At 46.8% G+C, this 14,408-nt stretch overlaps 1 protein-coding gene across 2 annotated transcripts in view; it reads left to right on the top strand.

The window, feature by feature from the left end:
• RBM17 (RNA binding motif protein 17) overlaps positions 1-14,408 on the top strand; it is a 267,677-nt gene that overhangs the window by 190,171 nt on the left and 63,098 nt on the right. For both annotated transcript variants that reach the window (XM_078677186.1, XM_078677181.1), the window contains exons 8-9: positions 4,397-4,548; positions 13,212-13,285. In XM_078677186.1, the coding sequence (XP_078533312.1) occupies positions 4,397-4,548; positions 13,212-13,285 (226 nt within the window). The remainder of the gene's footprint in view (positions 1-4,396; positions 4,549-13,211; positions 13,286-14,408) is intronic.

The raw sequence follows: 14,408 nt of genomic DNA, 5'->3' as shown, positions 1-14,408 counted from the left end.
GTAAAAAGGACACTTATGTACTGTGTGGAAACGTACTGAAATCTTCAGAAAAACAAACCAGCTCTTTGTCTCTTTTTCAAATACAACAGATGGAAATCTATCTCTAAAGCAGGTATAGCAACATGGATTGTTAAATGCAGCCAAATGTGATATGCTAAAGCAAAAATAACACTACCAAATGTGCCAAAAGCTCATTCAACAAGAAAACGAGCATTGGCATAGCCAATAGGTTTTGCTTTTGGGACCTTATAAGAATTAAGTTATGCAGCACAATATCCTTGGTGCAACAACATTAACTGTTGCATAGTTGAACACTTATAAGGTCCCAAAGGCGAGACCTATTGGCTATGCCAATGCTTGTTTAACTACTATGTGAATTGCATTTTTTTAGGTCTAGGGTTATATATAGTTCCCTTCAGTTCTAGGTAACACTTTGTCAATGTATGCTTTTTGAGACTGAAAGATACTGTTGCCTTCAACTAATGATTTTTTTTATATCGTTGAGGGACGCCCAGATTCCCCAACAATGCCATTTCACAATAGCCAAGTCAAGACCTAATTGGCATACCAATGTTTTTTTTTTTTTTTTTTCTGAAGTGGGCTTTTTAATATTTTTTGGTCAGGACTTGAGGGCGTGCCATTATCACCAACCCGGCCCCCGCATCCCCCTCTCCCTTCACCCCCTCCCCCAGCACCTGTGCCTGCATCGGTGTTTCTTGTCTTTACCATATGACAACCAGATTTCTTGGCTTTGCCAGTGCTTGTTTAGAAGTTCTGTTTGTTTTCGTGCACTTGTCCTACCTCGAAGAAGGTCTAGAAACTATATACTCCATCTGTGTCAAGCAGAAATAATTTGTAAACTGTTAAACAGAACTTTCACAAAGAATCCAGTCTTTTTTTAGGTCTCGCCTGAGCCAGCGCATGCGGTGCTCTGGCGAGACTTCTAGTAAGGGCTTCAGAAAATGCTACCACTGTGGCCTAGAGCTTGTAGTTACGCTCGGACGCGTGCACGCGCTTGCAAGCAGAGGCGCCATATGGCTTTCCTCGTCATGCTCATTAAGTGCATCGCTCGCCGCGCTTGATCGCGATTGCGATCACTTTCACGGCCGCGCGCCCAATGCTTGTTTTTTTAACCATAATCAACTTTGCGTTTCTTTTAAATAACTAAAATATACTTGTGCTAGTGTACTCAAAATAAAAACTTTTAAATCATAAAACTCTTCTTGATTTAACAATGTGTCAACATAACAGGCTCGGTCTTAGGAGCATGGGAGCTACCCTGCCCAATGGCTTTTCTGTTTAGTGAAAATTACCTTGGGCTTTAGAACTTTGACGTTCCCACGTTGACAGTATATTTATTTGGAGCATCGCGAGGCCCTTCTTCCTTCAGTTCATCACCTTGCTCCCCTTACACCCTCCCCGTTCATTGTTAATCAACTCTCTTCAAATCACTACGATCGCACCTAAAGGTGAGCGTGGGTCGGACTCTGACTCACTCCAAAATGGCGGCAATCACCTGTGGATATTCGTCACAATAAACCGCTGCTGCACATGGTTAGAACGTAGAGATGTAATTTGCTGCAGGAGCCTTGCTGTGTCGACCACGCGCCGGATGACCCCATGATGTCCCTGTGTCATCACGGAGCACGACGGTTGCCACACTATAAAGCTGCCGGGAACTTCTTTGATTTGTGCATTTGGGTAAATCGTTCTATAGATCGTGACAAGTAATGTATTTCTCACAGAAGTTTCTTCTATTTCAAGCTTGAGTAGCTCATGCAGTTAAGATGTGTTTAAGGGCCTTATTGTGCACGCAGTATTTTGTGTCCACTATCCCAGCATACGTTTGGGACTACATGTACCAGAATGAACAAGCATTGGCATAGCCAATTGGTCTCGCTTTTGGGACCTTATAAGTATGTACTTATGCAGCACAATATCCTTGGTGCAACAACATCAACGGTTGCATGGCTAAACAGTTATAAGGTCCCAAAGGCGAGACCTTTTGGCTATGCCAATGCTTCTTGTTTAAAAGAGATCGGTGCATTCTCGAAATTGCCGTTTTGTTACTTTGAAATTAAACAAATGGAGTAAAACACATAATCACAATTCATTCTGAAAGGAAAACAAACGACAAGGCATCTAACATCCTAGGAACGCGGAACAGTATGACAATTGTACTGAGGGCAAGATCTATTAGGGAGACTCGTGCGTGAAAGTCAATGAAGCCGTTCCGTTAAGATTAATTAAACACTGAGGCAATATAAGAGAGGGCAAAGTGCTTTCAAAGTTACAGTACATTCACTTAAGGAAAAAATTACACTTGATTCCAGTTGGCAAGTTGCACCTGCTGGAAAGCACCATAGGCTTTAAACAACATCTGAGATTATTTACTGATTCTGTTGCGATTGCTATAGCAAATCTCGAGGGGCAGAAGTTTTAATTCTTGTATCTGGTCACCCTCCAAGCTAGACCCAGGCCCGAAAAAGAAATGGCTAACCTTTTCTGATTCCTCTCGGGGCATTTCTCTCATCCGGGTGCTTTCCACTTCAGAGTTTATTAGTTTCCGTACCTATGCATTCGACAGAAGGTTCAATGAACAGAAGCAAATATAATCCGGTTTAGGGCGACCCATGTCTGCTCCACTGCACATGACTGAAGCCTGAGATACTGTTCACCAGTACATCCTCTTAAAGAGCATCGGTACAGAGGCAGCCCAGGGACAATACACTACCCTCCCTGTAGGCAGGCTGTATACAAAACCGCACTATTGCAGAATGAATGCGGGCGGGGATAAAGAAAAATACACTTATGACTAATCTCCTATTAAACAATAATCTTTAGTGCGTGAGTAACGTGCTACTTGCCGCAAAGCGCTTTAACGCCTCCTCAGGGGTAGTACGCGCTATATAAATTCAAATTACATTTTCGTAGTGGTCTTGCGGGATAGTTACATTCAGAAATCTACAATAAAAGGTACAAGTTTAAGAATGCATTCGCTAATACTGTGGTAACAATTAAATCTACTGCAAATCGTAAACATGAATAAATTGTTTATTCCGTTAGGAACACTCAAAAGCAGCTTTTGTAACTGTCACAATAAAATAACATTTGAAATAAGAGACTGGAAGAACTTCTAGGTAGCTCCTCCATGGTGGAAAGAAAAGGCAACAGAAAGTACGTAGGGAGGGGGCAGGAAGAAAGCCATAAAGGTCATGGGGGGCGGGAGCAAAGTGAGGCACGGATCCAAGTTCTGCTTGTAGTTTGCGTCAGTACTGTCCTGGGAACATGCGTGAGAGAGAGAGGGGGATCAGGAGGTGAGCCCGGGAGTGGTGCGCACGCAGTCTGCTCTTTTTGGAAGCACATACTCGTGCTTGTGGCACTCCCCTGCTCGCTCCCGCAAGGTGGGCGCCTCCACAAACACGAGTGTGTGCTTCCAAAAAGAGCAGAGCAACGGCTAAAGGTGCTCCTATGCAGTACATGCGCGCTGCATATTCGAGACCTAAAAAGGAGGAACCATGGCTTTTTTTTAGGAAATATCCCACTTAATGATATTTGCAAAGCAGCAACATGTATAAACCCACTCACTTCACAAACGATTGTGTAGATATTCAATCAAGACAAGTTCTAGCTGGAAAAACAGTCCTTCAAACATTTTTTCAAACAAGTGCACCATCTCATGCATAAAGCCACCGCGTGGAGGGGTACTGCTTTACAGTCTATGCATAGCATGTGCATATGCAGCCAACACCAGCTACAAATGGATTCTTACTTACCCTGTAAGCATCTATTCGTAGCATGTAGTGCTGCATATTCACATGCACCCTCCCGCCTCCCCAGCAGCTATTTGATAGTGACAAAATACCTACAGAGCCTCATGTCCAACAGAAAACGCTGACTAAGCAGACTATATCCTCACTTCTTTGATGGCAAAAGGAAACGTTTCTGAGGAACATCGTGTTAGACATGCACTATACCTCGAGGGAGAGGTGAAAGAATGCACAACGCCGATTGTAAAGCTTCCTCGAGAAAAACAACTTGCAAAGTCCAGGCACAATACTAGATGGCAGGAGTGTGCATAGCATGTGAATCTGCAGCACTCCCACGCAACGAATAGGGTAAGTAACCTAATCCTTCTTTTCTGTGTGGCTAAGATAGTCTATTCTAGAGGCATCTGCATTTAGGAACCTAAACAAATTGAAGTGCGTGGTTAAAAGACCATCTTGGGCAAGGATATTTGAGAATTAAGCAACAAACGGCTGTTTCATCAGCAAATGTTTTATGTCACCTTGTTTATAAATGCAAACTTTGATTCAGTGGGTTGGAAATAAAATTGTCTTATTCAGTAATTGCCATGGCTGAGCTTGAACTGTACAGTGTTTTTGTTTTCTAACAGTGGAACAGTGGCACACAAAATCATGCAAAAATATGGATTCCGGGAAGGGCAGGGCCTTGGAAAGCACGAGCAAGGGCTAAACACTGCATTGTCTGTGGAGAAAACCAGTAAAAGAGGTGGCAAAATCATCGTGGGTGATGCTGCAGATAAAGGTTGGTTCACTGATTTCTAGAATTTACTCCAATATTCATTAACAAAATAGCTACCCTTCGCTCTGTTGCTAAATCTGGATCCCCAGATGATCCTTGCCCCACTGGGATTTTAAAACTCGTAAATTAGTACATACCCCCTACTTGTCAGTAATATTCATTATCCAGTATTTGGGTGTCTTTCATAGATTCACATGCCTGAATCATTCCCCGTCGTCGAGACGGGAGCCTCCGGTAAATAAAAAGTAATGTCCTATAGACATACATAGAGAAAATAGGCCCAAGGGTCTCCCCTTAGTGGCCTTTCCTTGTCCTTATGTAAAAAGGACCAAACTCTTACAGTCAGCCAATCAGCTCCGACCTCCCTCTAGGACCTCCCTGGGAGGAGCCCCAGTCCCTCAGATTTTCTACCGCACGTTGTGCTAGGGAGTCTCCAGCTTGAGCTCTGCTCAAGATTACTTATAATCATCTAACTTTCTTCAAAAGTGATTCCTCGCTCTCAACCCTTCAAGGATTCTTCACTACACTGTTTTGCAGTAAGTGGCTTCTTTCCACAAACTTCTTCCATGTCTGAGTCACAGAAGAAAGCCCTGTTCAGGGCCTGCTCTTCCTGTGGGAAGAAGAGGATCCATGTGGATGATAAGCATGAGCTATGCTTGTACTGCCTTTACCCAGATCATGTCTCGGACAAGTGCAGGATCTGTAGGTCTTTCCCTAAAAAGACTGTGAGAGACAGGGAAGGACGCCTTCTCATCTGGCTGGACAGGCTGAAGGACAGAGACAATCTAGAATCTTCTGTGAGCAGTGTTTCCAAAAGCTCAGAAGTCTCTAAAAAGAGGCCTAGGGTATCTTCCCCGGGCCCCTCAGACACTCCTCCTACGAAGACAAAAAAGTCTTCAGAGGCAAGATCTACGTCATCTTCAGTGTCTGTTCAGGCTGATCACACCTTCAAAAGGCCTGCTCCATCGTCTACCAGACAGACCCACAAAACAACCTCTGTCACAACCACTGTGTCGACGACATCAGCGTCATCGCCTTCAGCGTCGACGACGACGACTACTTCCTCAACATCATCAGGTAGACCTGTTTCCTCTATTATATTACTGCAATCGTCGTCGACGACGAAGACCCTGTCGACGACGAGAACCACACCATCGACGACGGCATCGTCATTAACGAGCCCACCGTCGTCGAAGAACTCACAGACGTCGACGAAGACGTCGACGACGAAGACACCGTCGACGGCGGGCTCGCCGTCAACGAAGGTACCGACGACGACAACATCGTCATCGAAGTCGTCGACGACCAAGGTACAGTCGTCCACGCAGACGACGAAGGCACCGTCGACGAAGGCACCGTCGACGAAGGCACCGTCGACGAAGGCACCGTCGACGAAGGAATCGTCGACGAAGGAACCGTCGACGAAGGAACCGTCGACGAAGGAACCGTCGACGAAGGAACCGTCGACGAAGGAACCGTCGACGAAGGAACCGTCGACGAAGGGACCGTCGACGAAGGGACCGTCGTCGTCGACGACGCCGTCGACGAAGGAAGACTCGTCGTCGGAAATGGCATCGGAACCATGGAAAAAATCCGAACTGGTAGAGATGCCGACCCTCATGCTACCGCCGTCGACGACGCCCTCGACGTCGACAGGAACACATGCTGCGTCTAGCAAGTCTAGAAAAACGCAAATTACCCCGGAAACCACGTCTCCGAGCAAAGTGGAGATGCAACCACCTCACGACATCTTCCAAAGTGAGGAATCCGAAGAGGATGACCACATGGGTCCAGCTACCTCCATCTCGGACCTTAACGTCAAGTGCCAAAGCACCGATGAGGAGCAGGAGGACCTAACTTTTCAGGAACACTCCATCCACACTAGTGTCCGCACGGAGGTCACCCCCATGATATGCCTACCGGCGACTCTGGTCAATGACCTGCGGTTCCTTGTACAGGACTACAAGCAAAGATTCCCGGATGCGGACAGTGGTCATCAGACACCGGTAGACCATACACCAGCGTCTGCCCCAAAACGATCTCAAACTCTCCCTCAAACCCACCGTGAGACCCAGCCTCAGGTGACGGACTCCTCGGACGACGAGGAGGAGGAGGAAGAATTGGAGGAAGGAGAGGTCCAGGAAGTCCACTCGGTCCACTCGGACCAGGATGGAGATAACGAGTATGGAGATAACGAGTATGTAGCGCCATCCCCGGCTTCACCTGAACCGCGACAGGCGGATTCGCCGCCTGTGGACATAGCAGGCTTCCACAAAATTGTGGAACGGGCAGCGAAGAGATTCCATATGGTAGTGGAATCAACGGAAACGGACTGCTTCCTGCATGACTTCAAAGAGCAGACACAAAAGGCAACCAAATCTATTCCAATCATAGAGTTCTTGTGGGAACAGGGCAAGAAATTGATGCTGACACCCGCTTCCGTGCCTGCGGTTGTTCCGCGCCTGGACAAGAAATATAAAGCCCCACTTAAGGCGGCGGCTTGCCTCAACGGGCACCCAAAACCTGACTCGGTGGTCACGCAGGCGGCCCAGAAACACTCCCGCAACCCTTCCTCCCCACTGTCCGCTCCTCCGGACAAGGAAGGCAGGAAGCTGGACACGATAGGGAAGAGATTCACGTCCACGTCGGCCATGACCATCAAGCCAACTCCATTGCCTTGTTGGGGCGCTACAATCGCCAACTCTGGGAGGACATAGCCCCATACCTGAAGGAACTGCCTGATGCCGTAAGGGGGGAGGTCAGGGCTCTCCTGTCGGAAGGTCAATCTTCGGCGGCGGAAATAATTGACTGCGCTATAGATGCAGCCATGACTGGCTTCCGTCAACTAGCCGGAGCTGCTGTGCTACGCCGTCAAGGATGGCTGAAGGCGACGTCGTTCCGCCAGGAAGTACAATTGAAGGTGCTGGACATGCCCTTCGACGGCCAGCATCTCTTTGGGGACAAGATCGACGAGGCACTGCAAACTATCAAGAAGGACACCGACACTGCAAGGGCACTAGGCACGTTACAGTCCCGGAACCAGTCCTTTCGAGGAAACCGATCCAGAGGTCAGTCCTCTTATCGCGGTTCCTACCAGAACCGGTCCTCGTATTCCTCTACCAACAAAAATCAATACCAGCATAAACAACAACAAGCCCGTCAATCTTCATACGGACGATCTACCTTCAGGGGCAGGAATTCCAAAAGGGGCGCTGGCGGACGCCAGTGACCGATTACTCCAGCCAGTCCCACCACCCTCTACATCCTTTCAAATTGGAGGAAAACTGACCCATTTCCTCGACAATTGGCAACACATCACCACGGACCGATGGGTTCTCCAAATTATAAGATTCGGACACTCTCTCGAGTTCACATCCCTGCCTCCCAACACACCTCCCAAAAGACGGACGCACAAACATCTACGGCTCCTTACCCTAGAACTCGCTGTAATGCTACAAAAAAGAGCAATCGAACGAGTTCCAGCATCCCAGAAGGGGAAGGGGTTTTATTCACACTTCTTTCTTGTAAGACAGAAAGAGGACAAGTGGAGGCCCATTCTAGACCTTCGGGCACTCAATGCCTTCCTACGGAGCCAATCGTTCAGGATGGTGACGATTCAAGAAATCCTGGGCACTCTCGAACAAGGAGATTTCATGACATCCTTAGATCTCCAGGATGCCTACTACCACATCCCCATCCTCAAGCGTCACAGAAAGTTCCTGCGGTTCGAGGTGGCGGGCCGACATTATCAGTTCAGAGTCCTACCATTTGGCCTCAAGTCCGCGCCGCGGATTTTCACGAAGTGCCTAGCACCGGTGGCGGCATTTCTGCGTCAGTTGGGTCACCAAGTCTTCCCTTACCTAGACGACTGGCTGGTGAAAGCACCCTCAGCCGAGGACGCGGCAGCATCCTCCTGCGCCTGCACCAATCTTTTTCAGAGGCTAGGATTAACCATCAATCTCAAAAAATCCTGCATCACCCCTACGACAAGGATCACCTTCCTAGGGGCTATCCTGGACACGGAGTGCGTGAAGGCCTTTCCCTCGAAGGAGAGGGCGGACAAGATACTATCTCTGGCCACGGCTGTGGCGACAAAAACATACATCAAAGTGCGTACTTACACATCCCTCATGGGAATGATGTCTTCGTGCATACTCCTTATCCCTCACTGCCGACTCAGGATGCGCCCATTGCAGGAAGCTCTCGCAACCCAATGGACCCAAAGCACTGGCTCTTTCGAGGACATTGTGCAAATCACACCAAAAATGTCCACAAGCCTAGCTTGGTGGAGGAATCGAAAAAATCTGAATGTAGGCTTACCGTTTCTCCTTCCGGCGACACCTCTGGTGATCACCACGGACGCCTCCTTGGAAGGATGGGGCGCCGTTCTCCAAGATCTTCGAATCAGCGGCAAGTGGGACTCTCAGGAAAAACTGCTCCATATAAATCTCTTGGAGCTGAGGGCGGTATATCTTGCTCTACAGGCATTCCTGCCACGCATCCAGAACTCCCCAGTGCTCGTCAAAACGGACAACACCACGACGATGCACTACCTCAACAAACAGGGGGGAACGCGTTCGCTCTCTCTATCACGCGAATCGCAGAAAATCTGGAACTGGCTGGTGTCACACGGGATCCAACTCAAGGCGGACTATGTCCCCGGAAAAGACAATACTATCGCGGATGCCCTGAGCAGGCAAAGATCCCTCTCCCACGAGTGGGAGCTGAGCGACAACGCCCTGGAACACGTCTTCTCTCAATGGGGAGTCCCGAACATCGACCTGTTTGCCACCAAAGAAAACACCAAATGTCCGCACTACGCAAGCTGGCATCCCCAACAAGGGTCTCTGGGGAATGCATTCTCCATCGGATGGTCCAGCGCGTTTGCGTACGCCTTTCCTCCGTTTCCAATGATCCCGAGGCTCCTCAGGAAGATGAAGGCGGAGCCATGTACCCTAATCCTGATTGCCCCGTTCTGGCCGAGACAACACTGGTTCTCGGATCTACTTCGACTTTCCATCAGGTCACCGATCCGTCTGAGGCAGCACCCGAACCTCTTAACAATGTCCAACGGTCAGGTGCAACACCCGAACCTCCAATCACTCAAGTTGTCGGCCTGGCTCCTGAGCACAGGGAGTTCAGTGGACTAAATATCCCGCAGGACTGCAGGGATATCCTGTCGAAAGCGAGAGCGGATAGTACAAACAAAACCTACACTCTCAAGTGGAAACGGTTCTGCATGTGGTGTGTGGATCGGGATCTACGACCACTCTCAGTCACCCCTGAACAAATACTACCATACCTGCTGCATTTAGCACAGTCAGGCCTGGCACATGCATCCATAAAGGTTCACCTCGCAGCTATCTCTAGATTCACTAGGACTTTCACAGGACCTTCTCTGTGGTCCAGTAGACTAGTCAAACAATTCCTGAAGGGGCTCTACAGATCCTTTCCGAGGCCTCGGAAAGTCCCTCCAACATGGCAACTGAATCTGGTACTCAACCAACTCATGAGAAGTCCGTTTGAACCCATCCATCGAGCATCCATCAAACACATCTCCTGGAAAACAGCACTCTTGCTCGCTCTAACATCAGCCAGGAGAGTTAGCGAGCTGCAAGCTTTGTCCATTCAGGAACCATATATGCAATTCAGACAAGACAGGGTAGTGCTGAGACCAAACCCTAAATTCATACCTAAAGTCCCTTCGGACTTTCATCTCAACGAGCCAATTGTCCTCAGGTCCTTCTTTGCAAATCCGTCCACAGCAGCGGAAAGAGCGCTGCATTCTCTGGACCTTCAGAGGTGCCTAAAATTCTACCTGGACAAAACTAAGGCTCTAAGGAAATCTTCACAGCTGTTTGTGGCATACAGCAGACCAAGAGTGGGCCTGCCTCTCACGAAGCAAAGCATCTCCAGGTGGATATCCTCAGCGATTGCATTCTGCCACGACAAGGCCGGACGGCCTTTAACTGAGCATGTTACTGCTCACTCCACCAGGGCGATGTCCACGTCCGCAGCACTGTTCGCTGGGGTACCAATCTTGGACATTTGCAGAGCGGCGACTTGGAAGTCACCGCACACTTTCTCCAGACATTACTGCCTGGATATCGAACTTCGGAAGGATGCGGCAGTGGGCCAGGCAGTGCTTCGCCATCTCTTTCAGTGATGTGAGCCTTCCTACATCCCGCCATCCAGGTATGCACGTTCCTTGCTATTGTGATGTTACTGTTATGCTGTCCACATGTTGTATGACGACACATGCATTGTCTACTGTGACTACAGAGCATTTCCATCACGCAGGTGCATATCTGATTGCTAGCTATTCTGATTCAGGCATGTGAATCTATGAAAGACACCCAAATACTGGATAAGAAATGCGTTACTTACCTGTAACAGCAGTTATCCAGTATTGGTGTCTTTCATAGATTCACATGCAACCCTCCCGCCTCCCCTGGAAGGTCTCACATCCCTCTCTAACAATATTACGCCAACCTAGTTGGGTGCGTACGAAAATCTGAGGGACTGGGGCTCCTCCCAGGGAGGTCCTAGAGGGAGGTCGGAGCTGATTGGCTGACTGTAAGAGTTTGGTCCTTTTTACATAAGGACAAGGAAAGGCCACTAAGGGGAGACCCTTGGGCCTATTTTCTCTATGTATGTCTATAGGACATTACTTTTTATTTACCGGAGGCTCCCGTCTCGACGACGGGGAATGATTCAGGCATGTGAATCTATGAAAGACACCAATACTGGATAACTGCTGTTACAGGTAAGTAACGCATTTCATCCGATGCGTACACAAGGATTATTTCCTGGCATCTGGAAAAGGCATGTATACTTCCTCTCAATAAAAAGCCAAATTTGAACACTAATGATCTTGCTAATTATTGTCCCATTCCCAGGAAAAATCAGAGAAAACAATACATTTTGAACTCTCTAATTTTATTTTAGAAAATCAACTTTTAGACCATATTCAGTTTTGATTCAGAGCAAATCATACCACTGAGACTGCCTTGATAAGAACTACAGAAGAAATATACAGGACACTAGATAGCGGAGGGTCAGCAGCTCTTATTTAGCTGGACCTGTCCGCAGCGTTAGATACAGTGGACCATGGTCTTTTGGTCCAACTTTTGAACACTAGGGATAGGAGGAAAGGCCTTCTCTCTTCTAACATCTTTTTAATCAAGGAAATCCTAAATGGTACATTTAGCTAAGTTTAAATCTGCGCCATTTATTCTACCTTGTGGGGTCCCTCAGGGCTCCTCGTTGAGCCTGACGCTATTTAACATAAATGTCTCTGAACTCGCCCCGCTGATTAGAGGTTTCAACCTGAATCCCACATTCTACGCGGATGACACCCAGCTGGTGATTTTGGCCGTAGATAAGGATGTTAATCACTCTCTAAAACTACATGATTGCATGATTGCTTTGAGTAGCTGGATGACTAAACACTGCCTGAAATTGAATTCAAGCAAAACAGAGGTGGTACTGTTTGGTAATCTCGTTCCACCTTGGTCTCCTGCCTGGTGGCCAGATAACCTGGGTTCTCTTCCTATTCCAGTGGCTAATGCCAAAAACCTTGGCTTTACTATGATGAGAAACTCAACTTCGAAACCCAGGTATCTAAGGTTATGTCCTCTTTTCGGACCATCAAAACCTTAAGAAAAATTCTTCACTTCACTTCATTCCGAGGAAACGCCATAAAAACTGTTGTCCTCGTTAGTCTTGCCCAAACTGTGGTATTGTAATGGCCTATATATGAACCTTCAAGCCAGATTACTTAGTAAGTTGCAGGCGGTACAGAACGCTGCGGCCAGATTAATCCTGGACGATCCCAAGTATCAGTCAATAATGACAAGTATTCATGATCTTCGTTAGCTCCCTGTGTGCCAGCGAGTTAAATTTAAGGTACTCTGCATTGCTCACAAGGCTCTGCATAGAGAAGGTCCAAAATGTCTTTGGGATATTTTCAGTTGGTTCTCTCCAAATAGACCTCTTCGATCAGCCAATGCCAGCTTGGTGACCACTGTTAGAATTAGAAAGGCACGCTGGGGTGGCAGGAGTTTCAGCTACAATACCACCAGGCTGTGGAATTCCCTTCCACTAGATCTCTTGACTATACTACCCTCCTCGCCTTCAGAAAACAACTTAAGACGTGGCTTTTCAGATATTAGCTATAGCTCAGCGCAGTATGTTTGAGCTTGAAAACGCCAAGACACCTACGAGTATACAGGCGCTATATAAGTTTTAATAAAATAACTGATCCTTTCAAGGTTGATGCTCCCTGATCTTAGTATTACCGCACAAGCATGAAGTAGGAATTTGGAGAAGTGTTGGGCAGTTGTAGACCAGATGCACATTTTAATTAAAGAAATACACAATTTATGAAATCACTTCTATTGTTGGTGGTGCAACAGCAACATAATAGGCAACGTTCCTGTAAGTGCAGCTCTCAACCATTTAGGTTTAACCTATTGTTGCATCAGTGCCACCTTCTTTTTGATGATAGTCTTTTACTGTTGCTGCTTGTTCCAACACACTTTGGTTTGTGAGTGCATTTGGTTTAAGCAACCTGCAATATGTTTAATTTTTCAGTCTTTTGAATGCTGGCTGAATGTTTGTTGTTCAGTTTTGTCACTTAGTTGATATATATATATTTCTTTTAGCTGAGTCACAAAAGAAAGACCTCAACCCCTTGACGGAAATTCTTAAGTGCCCTACCAAAGTTGTCTTGCTCCGGGTAAGGAGAGAGATTGGGTGTTGGATGTTATTTTATGTCATTGTTGCGCTCTTGGATCTTTTCACTTTAAGAAACCTTTGAATGAAGTTGGGCAAGAGAAGTACTGTACTGTATGCAATAAACCCATAGTGATAACAGCATCTGATTGTGTAAAGATCTTTGAGGTTTTAATTGCTTTTATTAAGTGTACCTATTTTCTAGCAGAGCATTCACAGAATGAAACATTAGACTGAGATAGTCTTCATGCTATGTTGAGAATTTCCATGGCATAAACTAAAAAATTGCTACGTAAACACTGCAGAGAAATCCTACTGCCAGAGCTCCTCAGTTAAACATTTGGTGTCCGTAACTTAGAAGGGTGCGTGTGTGTGTGCAATAAAATGTGATAAGAATTTCACTTATTTTTACACAGCCAGCCATTAAACAGAGTCCACTGTTTACATGATAAAGTTCTAGCAACATTGCCGACGAATCAGAGCTACCACATTCTGTAATATTTCTGTGGTTCAGAGTTGTTGAAGGACCAAAAGTGCTTTACAAGATGCAATTGAAAAAATTACATTGAATTGTTTTCTGCACTAATTTAGGGCTTTTATGTCAGACTAATAAGCATAGTAACACAAAAAGATGATGGACTGAATGCTAAACATTTTTAAACATTCACCCCCCAGTCACAGATCTGGTAAAATCCATATTTCTTTTGCTCACCATGCTACCCCAGTTTGGACACATCCATATGCAAATCAGTCTAGACCATGCTCCCATGGGAACTGTTCAGCCCGAATTGCTAGGCCAGGTCCTACCTGGACTGGAAAACGAGCATCCTGCGATCGGTTTCGGGCTGTCACCCTTCATCAGCTGGCCTAGCTTGTGGGCACACGTAAGGAAATGCAAAATTGGAGGACAGTGGGCACAACAGGAGGCTGTAAAATGTAACAGCCTGCCAGAACTGTAAATATGTTTCTTTGCTCTAAAAAGTTTCTTTCTGATGGATTCTTCTAACTGCTAGCTCCTCACCTTAACAATATCAGTAGGTGCAAGATTTGGTCCGGATGGTTTCGCAGCTATGCTCCAGAGTGCCACTACACGGTGTAGTGCTGCTTCGCATTAATGTTGGCCTGCC

The sequence above is a fragment of the Lissotriton helveticus genome, chromosome 1_1 (genome assembly GCF_964261635.1).
Source record: "Lissotriton helveticus chromosome 1_1, aLisHel1.1, whole genome shotgun sequence".
Lineage (NCBI taxonomy): Eukaryota > Metazoa > Chordata > Amphibia > Caudata > Salamandridae > Lissotriton > Lissotriton helveticus.
The sequence above is the reverse complement of the archived record's forward strand: the minus strand, read 5'-3'. Positions and strand labels throughout refer to the sequence as shown.